The following is a 14,877-nucleotide window of genomic DNA, read 5'->3' on the forward strand; positions in this document are numbered from 1 at the left end:
CCATTCTCACTCTCCTTTTCCAAGTTGTTCCTCTCCCATTAATATAAACTCACTGCCCCCTAAGTTTTCTATCTAATCTTTCGAATTGCTGTTGTCAATTTCATCCCATATAGATAGATCTTAAAAGAGCTACAATGTCCAAGGCAGAAATTCTTTACTAGTTAAGCTGAACTATTGTTTAAGAAGATTTCAGGGTATTTTTGGTTTGAGGTTAAAAGATTATCTCAGGGCAATACTTTCAGGGGTTCATCTAGCCTCCATGGCTCCAGAAAGTCTGGAGTTCATGAGAATTTGAAATTCTTTTAGGCATTTCCCCCTTTTGATCAGGATTCTCCTATGGACTCTTTGATCAAAATGTTCAGTAATGGTAGCTGACCACCATCCATGGCAAAGTGGGTAGTTGTTCATAGAGGTAATTAGCTACACATTCCATTTCCTCCTCCTATTCCAGACTCTCCTCCTTCCTTTGTGATTCCAGGCAAATAGAAACCAGTTGTTGTACCTTGGATGGCCACTTGCAAGCTTTTAAGACCCCAAGCACTATGCAATGAACTCGGAGATGGAACAGAGGTACTAAACATGTTATTAAGGCCAATTAACTGGGATGATAGCATTTATTTTTGCCAATTCAAGAGAAGAGGATAGTAATTCATAAACTTTTTATTTGTATTTTTCTAATTGCTAAAGAGACCAAGTTTGTTTATTCTCCCTCCTTTCAAATAATGGTTTTACAATTTGTCTCATCTTCAGTAAAGATGTTCATTATCCTTTAACCACTTGGGGTCACTATTTCTTTATATTCAAAGGCTCTGCAGCCAATTTGGCAAAATCTGTTTGGTGGGCATGTTAGTTTTGATACTTTTCTACAGGTTTGAAAATTTTGTAATTTAAAAACCAATGACAGTGTATTTCTTCATCCTCTGTCTAGCCAACCTTCCCCTTGGAGACGTTGTTCTTAATTTTGTCCATGCATCTAACACAGTGGAACAGTGGCTTTAAGGCCTGAGTTCAAGACTCAGCTGTCACTGCACTTCTTTGAGCTTCAGTTTCTCCAGCTGTAAACACTAGAGTTGTACTAGATAACCAATAAGGGCTGCTCCATATCTGAGACTCTGCTTTTGACACCCTGTTGCTCTCAACTCCTACTCAATTTACATCTCTCTTACAGCACCTACAGTGTAGTTTTTAATCTTAGTCATACTTGACCAATACATTACAAGTTTTTAGCAGGCAACTGTCCTGATTACAAAACAGGTGCTCAATAAAGGTTTGTTGAAATAAGATTTAAGGATCTAACAAAAAGTTTCAAGCACAATGGCACAATACATAAGACAAATCTAAAAACAAGAGAATGGCTTAAATTTTTATTCCTTCAGATCTTTTCTCAGACTGTTACTTTGTAAGTAGATACTTAAAGCAAATTATAAGTACCAAGTAGAACGATTCACATTAATTTATTAAACAGGGTTGATGCTAAAAGAATACATACAAATGCCGTAACAGTCCCAGCATAAAGTGCTCCCCATCTATATAAACAGAATAAGCAGCTACATACACATATTATACATACTATTGCAATACCTTTTATCCAAAGGTAACTCCAATGTGCTTTTTCCTGTGCCAAAAATTTTACCAAAGTTACATTCATTTGGGTCATAAAAATAAGCCACTCTTAGCAGGTTCTCTATGAAAATGTAAGATGCACTGGCGGGAAAATGTCTTTTAAGTCATTGTCAGCTAATTCATCATGAGAACTAATACCAACTCCTTTCCAATTAATGAAGGTTAATGAACAGCTAGGAGGCCTGGTTGTGCAATGGTTAAGCACTTGGCTGCTAACCAAAAGGTAAGCAGTGAGAACCCATCAGCCACTCTGTGGGAGAAAGATGTGGCAGACTGCTTCAATAAAGATTACAACCTTGAAAACCCTATGAGGCTGTTCTATTCTGTCCTATAGGGTCGCTGTAAGTCAGAATCTACTTGACGGTAACGAATTAGGTTTGGTTTGGAATGAGCAGTTTAGGAAACATCAAGAGAAAAAGGAAGAGAATAGAAGAAAGAAAATAGCAGAGTATAAACTTCATAAATGAAACCAAACTTTTTTTTTTTTTTTTTGGTTTAAGCTATTCATCTTGAGAAAAATAGTCTGTAGGAGACTTAATTTTCATTTAACACACACATACACACAAGTAAGGAGAAACTCAGAAGGAATACCAATTATTTCAGTAAACCAAAATAAGTAATATGGTATAGTTATGATAAAGCATTGAGTTATACAGAAAAAGAATGAAACTAGAAATCCAGAAATGAGTAATACCTCTTAAAGAACAAAACAAGTCAGATGAGATAAAAAGTTAAGAGTGTATATAGAATTTGCCCTCCTGATTGGATGCAACACAAAGTGCACGGCATCACCTGTTAAGGTTTTTTTTTTTTTTTGCCAAAAATGTTTTAACCTGACCCTAATCAAGCCTTTAGCTCTAACTTCCAGTTCACACGAAACACAGAGGATAAAGAAACAAAACACCACCATGATGAAACAATCCAACAAATTCGGAATGTGCAAAAGTTTACAAAAAACCCTGAACCGGTCTTTTCAAAAAGCCAATGTTATTGGATACAAAGATAAATACAAAACAGCCCACGTACTTAAGAAGAAAAAAAAAAGTATAATATACAAGTAATTATAATACAAAACAGAATTAAATATATCTTTAGGTTACAGAAAAAGTTGTAGATTACTTTTATTTTTAGTGATTCCAGTTTAGACATATAAAAGAAAGAAGGAAATCCATAAGGACTAAAAAAGAATTTGATAGTAAAAAACAGTACACAGTTAAATTCAGATAATAACAAGCAGGGCAAAACAAGTACATTACTAAGACAAGACTGTAAACAAGAAACACATTCAGAAATTCTGAATTGGTCTGTTGTTATATATTCCTAAACTTAAATCATTCTTAGGGAGAAAAAATTAAACAGACACAAATCATCATATAATCTATCATTAATTACAGTCTCAAAAAGCCTTAAAAAATGATAAAATACTATATTGAAAATATATTACCTTTGTCCTGGACTGAACTTGTTCTTTACAGATGAGACATTTCTTGACTCGTGGAGAACATAAAGAACAGGTAGCAATATGACCACAGGGGCCAAAAAGAGTATCTCTCTTCATATCTGAGCACACCACACACTCTTCTAAGGTTTCAGAATCATTACTAATCATAGAAGGGCTCCGAGAACCTACTTGACCGCTATTAAAAGAAAACATTCAAGATTAGCAGAATATTTCTACTGCAAATTCATTAATTAAAGTGCTTTATAAAGCACATCTAGACCACCACAACCCATTACTGTCGAGTCGATTCTGACTCATAGTGACCTTACAGGACAGAACAGAAATGCCCCATAGGGTTTCCAAGGAGCAGCAGGGGGGTTCGAACTTCTGACCTTTGGGATAGCAGCTGTAGCACTTAACTACCCGTGCCATCAGGGAGGGCCCCAGAGCATCACTAGTACACATAAAATCAACATTGTTAAGTGAAAAAACAAAACTTGAATATCTGTAGTGAAATACCATATACTGTATTTTTTCTATTTATCTATATCTCTACATTTTTATACACCTTTACTACTATTCAAATGTCAATATGAACAATTCTCACCCGATGAAAAAAGTGAATCTTCTAAGAATTCAAAAACACTAGTAAAAAATAATTTAACATATACATAATTTCATCAAAAACCTGTTTTATTTATATGGATCCAACAGAGGGAAGAAGAAGAAGAATACAAAAATCCTAACTAAAGACAGAATGAAGCATCATCAAAGTTCATAATAGGAAATTTTGGAAAATATGATAGTTCACAGTTGCTATTTTGACATTTCTTTAAGTGTATCCTTAAGGAGAGTAAAATTCTATTAGAGAAAGACAGAACACATCTATTAACAGAGACGAGACACAGAAATACATTTATGTGACCAAGTACAGCTACAGAAGGATACTGTATCTTGTTTCTTCCACAATATTCAGTAATTCATGAACATGCACAATACACAGAGCAGTTTCACCTTAGACTTGTTACAAGTTTATTATGTACTTACTTCACTGTAGTTTAACCTATACCACAGCTCTATGCACAGATTCCAAAGGGATGTCATTTCATCACTTCACATAAATTATAAGAATGGAAACCAAAACACAAGGGTAAAGGGAATACCGAAATGTTCACTGGCAAGAATCAGGTAGGAAGGGTAATAATAGTTGCTAAAGCAGTGTTTGGGTGAAAAAGTGATGAGATGTACTTTTTTGGCTATCTACAATATCTCATAATAAGACAATGAATAATGTCATCAATAATAATTAAATCACTGATATATTTAACTTTCAGAAAAGAGGACAAATGTGAAATGATCATCTTTGAAGACAACTCCATCAAGAACTGGTTCATTCATTCGTTCATAATAGAAGATCAGACTAATTTAGAACAGTTTCTTATGTTTTATTATGTATAAAGCACTATACTAAATAATGTGGAGCTCACAAAGCTAAATAAGAGACATGCTGCTTGCAGGAGAATTTTTAAGGAAGAAAGGGTCAATACAAAGATAGATGAAGAGCAAAGATGAGGACATTTTCAAGTAGTCAAGTCATCCACTATGAAACCAAATACTACTTTATCTATAGAATATTAAGTTTTATGACAATACAAAATACAAACCTGACTTTTTCTTTATGACATTTTGCCAGTGCTTTGCAGAGACTTGGATCAGGACAGAGATCAAGTGGTGACTGGCCCTTCTTATTCCGAATGCTAAGGTCAGCACCATTGGCTGCCAAAAAACAGGCAATAGATGCTGCACTCTTCTTCTCTGCCCCCTGGGTACCAAGCCCCATGATTAGCTGAAATAAAATGAAGAGTCATCATTTTCTTTTGAGAATCTGTTATCAGTTCTCACCATGCACAAAAATACATAGACAAATTCAGAAAGAAACCCATATACATAAGTCAACTGATTTTTGACAAAGGTACACAGGCAATTCAATGGGCGGTCTTTTCAACAAATGGTGGTGGAACAACTGAATATTCACAAGCAAAGAAAATGAATTAAGATGCATACTTTATGCTACATACAAAAATTAACTGAAAATGGATCACAGACCTGAATAAGACAGTGGAAACTTTTTAAGTTTCTAGTATAAAATACAGGAGAAAACCTTAGTGACCTTGGTTTGGCGAAGATTTCTTAACAGGACACAAAAGGCATAAACGAGAAAAGAAAACACTGATGAATTAGACTTGATAAAAATTTAGAACTTCTGCTTTTCCAAAGACACTGTTAAAAGAATGAAAAGACAAATCATGGATCTGGGGGAAAATATGTGATTATCATATATCTGATAAAAACTTACATCCAGATTATACAAAGAGCTCTCAAAACTCGAAGAAAAAAAAAAACAGCTGAACAAAATAAAGTGCAAAAGATGAAGAGACACTTCATCAAAAAATATATCACCTGTCACTAGGAAAATGCAAATTAAAACGACAAGATACCACTAATACCCATTTAAATGGTGTAACGAATTGAATTGTGTCCCCCTAAAAGATAGGTTGAAGTCCTAACCCTCAACACCTCTGAGAATTACCTTGTTTGGAAATGCGGTCTTTGAAGATGTTATCGGATAACGTGAGGTCATAATGGAATAAGGTGCGTCCTAGTCCAGTATAAGTGGTATCCTCTATAAAAGAGGAGAAGAGACACAGGGACAGAGACACAGAGGGAAGAACGCCATATGACATTGTGGCTACAAGTCAAGGAATGCTGGGCCCTACCAGAAGCTGGGAGAGATGAGGAAGGATCTTCCCTTAGAGCACGGCCCTGCCAATATCCTTATTTTGGATCCACAGCCTCCAGAATAATGAGACAATAAAATTCTGTTCTTATAAGATTTGTTACTGCAGCCCCTAGGAAGCGAACACTAATGGCTGAAGCTAAAAAGGCTCTTTGGTGAGGATGTGCAGCAACTGGAACTCATACACACTACTCACAGAATGTAAATGTACAACTGCTTTGGAAAACTGTTCGGCAGATTTTTTTAAAGTTTAAAAATACACCTACCAGACATCAGCGGAAACGGCAGGGTCAGATTCTCCAAATATCTGTAACTCTATAAAAGCAATGAGAGCACTGCCAAAATGGTCAAAATCAATTTTTTTCAAAACTCTGGAAATTAATTGTTTGGGAAAACTACCCCAAACCAAAACCAAACCCATTGCCATTGAGTTGATTCCAACTCCTAGCTGCCCTACAGGACAGGGTACAACTGACCCATAAAGATTTCCAAGGCTGTTAATCTTTTACAGAGTGGCTGATGGATTTCAGCTGCCGACCTTTCAGTTAGCAGCCGGCTGCTTAACCACTGCACCACCAGGCATCATTTCGTGCATGCCCAAGAAAACCAAACCCATTGCCAGACAATAGATTCTGACTCATAGCGACCCAGGCTGTAAAAATGCCCAAGGCAGGCCTGGGATGATCCTACCCTCACACCTGTAACTAATCTTGAGGCTCTGCATAAGCAGGAAGTAAAGGCTAATCTGCCTGCCTGAGTGTTGAAGGCATACTCTAACACTCAAACACAGCACCTCGGAAAATGCTAAAAGATTTAATGTTACAAAGCATTTTACGAGATCTTTGTCTAATCATTAGCTGAACACTAAGCTAACCAAGCCAACTTCAATGGCCACACAATGCAAAGAATACAGACTTTACAAAATTAGTTTAGAAAATCACCAAACGAAAAGCAGCAGCAGCAACAACAATAAACAGCAAAAAATAAAACCTGGGAAGTGGGGCCTGAATTTCAGGGGCTGTCACACTATGTAAAATGGCTGCTTTCTTAACAAAAAAAAAAAAAAAAAAATGAGACATGCAAAGAAACAAAGTATGGCCCATATACAGGAAAAAGGAAGTCAGAAGAAATTGTCTCTGAAGAAGCCTGGATGTTGAACTTTGTGGACAAAGGCTTTATATCAGCTACTTTAAATATGTTTAAAGAACTAAAGCAAAGTATGAGAACAATGTCCTGCCAAATAGAGAATGTCAAAAAAAAAAAAAGGCAGAGAGCATTAACAAAGAAGCAAATGGAATTTCTGGAATTAAAAAGTAAAATAACAGAAATGAATGTTTCAGTAGAGGGGCTCAACGGTAGATTTGAGCAGACAGAACCATTAGTGAACTTGCAGATACGTCAACTCTGATTATTCAGTCTGAGGAACAGAAGAAAGAATAAAGAAAAATGAACAGAGACTCAGTGAATGCAGAGTGAGTGCTAATGGATATGGGATATGGGTTTCTTTTCAGGGTAAGGAAAATGTTCTAGAATTACCCTGGTAAGAGTTCACAGTTCTGTGATTCTATTAAAAAAACCAATGGATTTTACACTTTAAAAGAATATATTTACGGTATGTGAACACTATGTAGCAAAATAGGGTAACAATGAGGTCTGGGAACAAAACTAAGTCTACTACCACAGCTGTACATGATAGGTGTACTTTTATGGAGAATAGATAAGAGCAAGAATATCCAAGCAGACTCAGGAGAGTATGCTGAAATGGACAAGGGAGAAGATGTAGAGATGGTTCATGGGCAGAGTATAGCTTTAAACATGTGGCAAAATTGTTGGCTCTTGAGAAACAAGGAGAACCTGGTAAAAAAAATGAGCACCAAATTACAAGCAAAAAAAAAAAAAGAACTTTAAGCAAGTTTAAGAAGCTACGTCTCTGACAGAATCTCAACTATTAGTGACAACCACAAATCAATGAAAAAGGTCTACATACAGGCAGTCCCCAGATTATGAATGAGTTCTGTTCCTAAATCCGTCTTTAAGTCAAATTTGTACATAAGTTGGAACAGTTAGGTATGGTTCCTATCTAACGTCAGCTAGTCAAATGTTTGTCTTTGTATATAGTATACCTTTCTATGCATAAAAAAATTAAAGAAACACTTCCAGATACGTTAAAACATCTTTAACATAGTAATACAGTAATAACGTTCTGATGTAAAGTAGCGCCCATGTGTTATTATGGAACGTTGTATGTGCCTCAAATTCTTAATGTAACAGGATTTACGGGGACTGGCTCATAACTACGGGTTGTAGGTAAACTGGATGGTGGTAACCCGGAGACTGCCTGTATTCTACAAAGCTAAAAAACTGTTGATCTTGTTTTTTCCCCCAGTCAGATATAAACAGCAATCAAATAAGTGCCTTAAAAATTCCAGCAATTAGCCTTGAAAATAAAGAATAAAAATTTGCAGGCTTAATAGAAACAACCCCTTAAGAGAATGGTACTAGTTAAAAAAATATCAAATGAAACCTCAAACAGGCATTCAAATGAATCTCAGAAGTGGCAATCCACTTTAGAAACTGACATATATACAAAAAAATGATCTCGGGATGCTTTCCAAAATCATTTAAAATCATAATAAACATTAGTCAGTACTTAGTATTAACTAGCATTTAGTTCATAAACTAAATTTCTAAGTATGAGATTTTGATACAAGTTTATCTGATGCAAATTAGAGTAGCAGTAATATAAGATTTTGCATTAAAAGATGCTTCCACTGGTACTTAAATATTATCTTTGCTTACTGTGTTTTTGGATGGCTCCCAGGCAGCATCAACCTTTCCCACATCTTGCATATCTTGGAGCTGTCGAAGTTGAGACAAAGTGTGATGTCTGAGAGCTTCATGCAAAGGAGTATCCCCATCCTTATCCTGAATATCTAGTTTGGCACCTGCACGGACCAAAAGCTTAAACAGAGAGACATTTCATTTTGGTAAAGTATCTATGCCCATAAGAAATTACAACATATTACAAGATATTTACATTCAGAGCTCCAGATGCTTAATTCACCTACTCTAAGATCAAGATAAAAAACCAAACCTGTTGCCATCAAGTTGACTCCGACTCATAGCAACCCTATAGGACAGCACAGAACTGCCCCACAGGGTTTCCAAACAGTGGCTGATGGATTCAAACGGCTGACCTTTTGGTTAGCAGCTGTAGTTCTTAACCACTGCACCACTGGGACTTCAAGATCAAGATAACTAGGGGATATTTAGGAAATTTTTTCACCTTTTCATTTCAGACATATGAGTTGAGATATTTTAAGCCCTTCTACCAGGACCAAATTATAATATTCAATCTTCTATTATTAGTAACAAACAAGAATAATTATTGATTCCTTCTTTGGTCAATTTTCCCCAAATTATAGTCAGAAGGAAAAGTACAAGCACTATAGAGGATAAATGAAAAATTTTTAGAAGAAGGAATTTCAAGTACCAATATACGTGAATAGTGTTTGCTAAACACAACCTCTTGGATAAAATGGATAATCGATACATTTCAGTAGACAAAGTAAGGAGGAAATATAAGCATATTTGAGGCTTTGCTTATGGTGCTGTAACAATTCTCCTAATCCCTTCTACAAATGTTATCAAGGACTTTTAGAAAATCACCATACACAGAAGAAACCAGTATCTGCCTTAGCAAATGCCGTTTTTTTTCTTCTTCCGAAAAAGTTACACAAAATGTCACTCTACAGCAGTTATTTCCCAAATTTGAAAGTATATCAGAACCATCTGGAGGGCTTGTTCAATCACAGCCTGCTGGGTCACATCCCGAGACAGGCCTAGAGTGGAGCCAAAGAATTTGCTTCTCTACCAAGTTCCCAGGTGATGCTGACGCTGCTGGTTCAGGCTCCAAACTTTTTCAGAATCTTTCAGATGTTCTGTTTATATTCACAAGATTAGTAAAACCTAAGAACTAAACTTCAGCTTTTCCAGCATTTGAAGCAGCACATGTCCAGCCAAAGGTTTTAATTACAATTTACTCTCCACTACACAAATTAGGAAGAACCATACATACTCCTTAACAAATTAATTTATATGTAACTTTGAAATTTTCTGTTTTGATATTCTGAGAATTCACAAATCTCACAAAATGATAGACTTTGAATATCAGAGTTTTCCTGTTTTGCCCTATTAAAACTTAAAACCCTTTATCCTCCAACTGATGCAAAATATTAGCCTAAAATCATTATTTCTATATTTAATTATCCTTTTTTTGACAAATCTAGAACTGTATCATTTAAATTAGTATTTTCAAGAGGTGCTAAAAAGCTGTCTGCTTAAAATACAATTAATCGTAAGTTAAGATCCATGTTGACAAGTACTTACCCTAACAATCTGGGTGTGCTGGCGCTCAACAGCAAGGTGCAGGGCAGTTTGCTGGTTCACGTTCTGGATATCCAGGTTTGCGTTACCCTGAACAAGGAAAACAAATTTCACATAATTAAAATTTGACAACAGTAAACAACATTAAAGCCATAACTACTTGTATGGAATAAATAACCCTGGACACTGCTGACCACTTTGCCCTCCTTAAAGTTCTCCCCTGTCAGCTGCTGCAGTTACTCTCGTATGGTAATACTCGCTGGCAACACAGAAGAACTGGATGGGGCAGTAACCCTTCTGAAGGAGAACATTAAGTTAAAAAAAGTCTTTGTATTATGGTGATTCCACCTAAGACGACAAAAAGGACAAAGTACAGTACAAAGCTTAAAAACAGCTCCCTTTCAATTACCATGATAGGGCAATGGAGGTCATTGGCTCCTTTTAGCTGTAAATATTTCCTAAAAGTTCTATTTATGAGTCTTCATATTGGATTTAGATTTACTTTAACAAGCTGGTACCCTGGAGCTCTGGTGGTACAGTGGTTAAGAGCCTGACTGCTAACCAAAAGGTTGGCTAGTTCGAATCCACCAGCTGCTCCTTGGAAACCCTATGGCAGTTCTACTCCGTCCCGTAGGGTCGCTATGAGTTGGAATCAACTTGATGGCAATTTTTTTTTTTTTTTTAATGACCTAATAAGGTTGCTTTTTCTTGCTGCAGAACTAAGCTCCTCCTCATTCAGAGAAAAGAAACTATGCTTGCAGGTAAGAAGCAGCTATGCTTAATCAATACATAAAGATGCTTATTAAATGGAGTGCCTTAAAGTCCTACCCACGTCCTAGGATAGCCAGTGGACTATATGAGAGTAAGTGATGCCTAAAGATGGAGAGAAGGGACCGAGGAACAAAAGCACTAAACCTGGAGTCAGAGGACCTAAGTTCAAATACTAACTCTATCACTTATAAGCTGTGGGAACTTAAGCAAGTAACAAACCACTTTATGCCTATTTCCTCAGTTCCAAACGGCCAACAGTACAACCTATTTTACGAGGTCATTGTGAGGATTAAGACAGGTAACATGTAAAAATGCCCTGCCACAATGCCTAGCATAATAAAAAATAAATAAAATAAAACAGCAACTGAAATTAAGCACAAGGTGCATAATTCAAAAGATAGACTTTACCGTTCTGTTTAGGTATTGGAACTATTCATGTCCTCTGATTCCAACTCTGATACCATCTGTGCCCTTGCCTGGGATATCACATAGAGCTGAAACTCCAGTAATGCTATGCCACATTCCAGAATATGAGTGTTTCATTTTGTTTTTATTATTTATAAATTCTTTGGGTGGGGTCATGAAGTACCTGATCTCAGTTTGTTTTATTATTATGTCTGTTCTCATATAAATGCAGAAAATGGAAGATTTTCTTTTTATTTTTTCTGAACTTTCTGTCATTTTAGATTTTACTAAGTAGTATTCCAAGGAGTCAGAATCGACTCGATGGCAGCGGGTTTGGTTTTTGTTTTTTTTAGTATTCCAAGGAGCCCTGGTGGTGTAGTTAAGCGTTCAGCTGCTAACCAAAGGGTCGGCGGTTCGAACCCACCAGCCACTACACAGGAGAAAGATGTGCAGACTGCTTCCATAAAGATTTACAGCCTCAGAAACCCTCTGGGGCAGTTCTACTCAGTCCTACAGGGTCTCTATGAATTGACATCGACTAGACTGCAGTGGGATTTTGAAAGCAGCATTCCATTGCATGCATGTACCACTATTTGTTTATCTAGTTCTTCAGTTGATGAACACCAGGCTGACTTCCAGTTTGGGGAAGTAAATAAAGCTGTTAAAAACATTCAGTGCAAGTATTTACATGGAAATGTGTCTTCAGTTCTCTTGAGTACATACCTTAAAATGTGATTGTTCGGTTGTATAGTAAATACAACTCACTTTTTAAGAAATAGCCAAATGGTTTTTCAAAGTGACTGCTTTGAAAAACACCAGCAATTTATGTGAATTTCAACTGCCCCAGATTCTAACCAACACTGGATTCTGCTGTTCTTTTTAATTTTACCCATTCTAGTGGTGACTAAACCCGTTGCCATTGAGCTGATTCCATGAGTCAGAAAAGAACTATGCTCCATAGGGTTTTCTTTTTTTTATAATATTTTATTGTGTTTTTGGTGAGCATTTACATAGCAAATTAGGTTCCCATTTAACAATTTTTACACAAGTAATTCAGTGACATTAATTATATTTTTCAAGGTGTGTCAATATTATTAATTCCATTTTTGTTGTCACATGAGTTTTTTTTCTAAATTTTATTTTGTTGTTGTTGAGAATATAAACAGCAATGCATACACCAATCTAACAGTTTCTACATGTATAATTTAGTGACACTGATTACGTTCTTCAAGTTGTGTAACCATTTCCCCCTCCTTTGTGTTGTTCCTCCCTCATTAACATAAACTCACTGCCCCTAAGGGTCCTACTTAATCTTTCGAGTTGCTGTTGTCAATTTGATCCCATATAGATAGTCCTGAAAAGAGCACAATGCTCAAGGTAGACATTTTTTTACTAGTTAAGCTAAACCACTGTTTGTTTTTAGGATGACTCCAGGGGATATTTTTGGTTTAAGGTGTAAAGGTTATGGCTGGGCAACAGTTTCCAGTCCCCTTGGCTCCAGAAAAAGAGCCATGAGAATTTAAAATTCTATTCCACATTTCCCCCTTTCGATGAGGATTCTTCTATGTAAACTTTGATCAAAATGTTCAGTAACGGTAGCTGGACACCATCCAGTTCTGGTCTCCTGGCAAAGGAGGCAGTTGTTCATGGAGGCAATTAGCCACACATTCCATATCCTCCTCCTATTCCTGACTCTCCTTCTTCCTCTGTTGCTCCAGGTGAATACGGACCAACTGTTCTGCCTTGGATGGCCACCTGCAAGCTTTTAAGAGCCCCGGCACTACAAAATGAACTAGGAGATACAACAGAAGCACTAAACATGTTATTAGGCCAATAAACTGGGAAGTCCCATGAAACCATGACCCTAAACCTCCAAAACAAGTAACCAAGTCCCATGGGGTGTTTGCTTGTACATCAGCAGCCTCAGCAGTTTTCTTGTTTTGATAAAAATATTTATCACAGAACTTTTGCCAATTCAACTTTTTATAAGTGTACAGCTTGTTGACAGCAATTACAATAATCATCTGTGCAACCCTACCCTTAATCAATGTGATCTTCTTATCACCACTAATCCCTTTTACCCCTTTCCTATCATCCCTGATAACCAGAAATAGACTTTGGCCTCTGTATATTTGCCTTTTTTTGTCTTTTCACTTAAGTGAGCTCATACAATATTTGTCCTTTTTTGACTAGCTTATTTCACTTGGCATAATGTCTTCAAGCTCCATCCATACTGTAGCATGTATCAAGACTTCATTTCTCCTACTGAGTAGTATTCCATTGTATGTGTGTACCACATCTTGTTCATTCATCTGTTGATGGACATTAAGGTTGTTTCCTTTTGGCTATTGTAAACAGTGCTGCAATGAACACTGTTGTACACGTTTCTTTTTGAGTCTCTGCTTTCAAGTCTTTTGGGTATATACCTACAAGTGAAATTGCTGGGTCATATGCTAGCTCTATTTTTAGTTTATTTAGGAACTGCCACACTGCTTTCCACAATGGTTGCACCATTTTGCATTCCCACCAGCAATAGATAAGGGTTCCAATTTCTCCATATGCTCGTCAATATTTATTATTTTCTGGGGTTTTTCTTTGGTTTTGCTTTTATCTTAGTCACCCTAGTGGGAGTGAAATGGTATTTTGTTGTGGTTTTGATCTGCATCTCTCTGATGGCTAATGACACTGAGCATCTTTTCATGTGTTTGGTGGCCATGTGAATGTCCTCTTTGGTGAAATGTCTACCTAAGTCCTTTGTCCATTTTATGATTGGGTTGTCTTTTTGTTGTTAAGATGTTGAAGTTATACATATATTTTGGTTATTAGATTCTTGTCGGATATATGGTTTCCGAAGATATTCACCCAGACAGTAGCTTGTCTTTTACTTTTTTGGTAAACAAAAGTTTTGATGAACAAAACTTTTAAATTTTTATGAGGTCCCTTTTTTTTTTTGGTCTGTTGCTGTTTGTGCTTGTTATTATATTAGATAATCCACTGTTGAAAGCTAGGCTTGACAGTGTTGCCTCTGCTTGCTCTTCTAAGAATTTCATGGTATTAGTTTGGACATTTATGTCCTCAATCCATTTTTAATGTTTTTTTGTGTATGGTGTGAGGCATGGATCCTGTTTCATTTTTCTACATGTGGAAATCCGATTTTCCCAGCACCATTTATTGAAGAGGCTCTCTTCTTTCCCCATTAAATGGACTTAGTATTAAATGGACTTAGTATACTTTTCAAAAATCAGTTGACCACAGATGTGTGGGTTTATTTCTGGACTCTCTATTCTATTCCATTGGTCTATGTGTCTATTGTTATACCAGTACCAGGCTGTTTTGATTACTGTAGCTGTATTTAAAAAAAACCCAAAAAACCCCACTGCCACCTAGTCAATTCCGACTCACAGCGACCCTACAGGACAGAGTAGAATTGCCCCAGAGTTTCCAAGGAACGCCT

At 36.5% G+C, this 14,877-nt stretch overlaps 1 protein-coding gene across 5 annotated transcripts in view; it reads right to left on the reverse strand.

Moving 5' to 3' along the window:
• The window catches only part of MIB1 (MIB E3 ubiquitin protein ligase 1), a 155,739-nt gene that overhangs the window by 23,440 nt on the left and 117,422 nt on the right, over positions 1 to 14,877 (reverse strand). For all 5 annotated transcript variants that reach the window (XM_064294654.1, XM_064294650.1, XM_064294652.1 and 2 more), the window contains 4 exons: positions 10,251 to 10,337; positions 8,661 to 8,822; positions 4,729 to 4,910; positions 3,068 to 3,260 (listed from right to left, as the gene is read on the reverse strand). In XM_064294654.1, coding sequence (XP_064150724.1) covers positions 3,068 to 3,260; positions 4,729 to 4,910; positions 8,661 to 8,822; positions 10,251 to 10,337 — 624 coding nt within the window. The remainder of the gene's footprint in view (positions 1 to 3,067; positions 3,261 to 4,728; positions 4,911 to 8,660; positions 8,823 to 10,250; positions 10,338 to 14,877) is intronic.

Source organism: Loxodonta africana, chromosome 11, assembly GCF_030014295.1.
Source record: "Loxodonta africana isolate mLoxAfr1 chromosome 11, mLoxAfr1.hap2, whole genome shotgun sequence".
In the NCBI taxonomy this organism is placed as follows: Eukaryota; Metazoa; Chordata; class Mammalia; order Proboscidea; family Elephantidae; genus Loxodonta; species Loxodonta africana.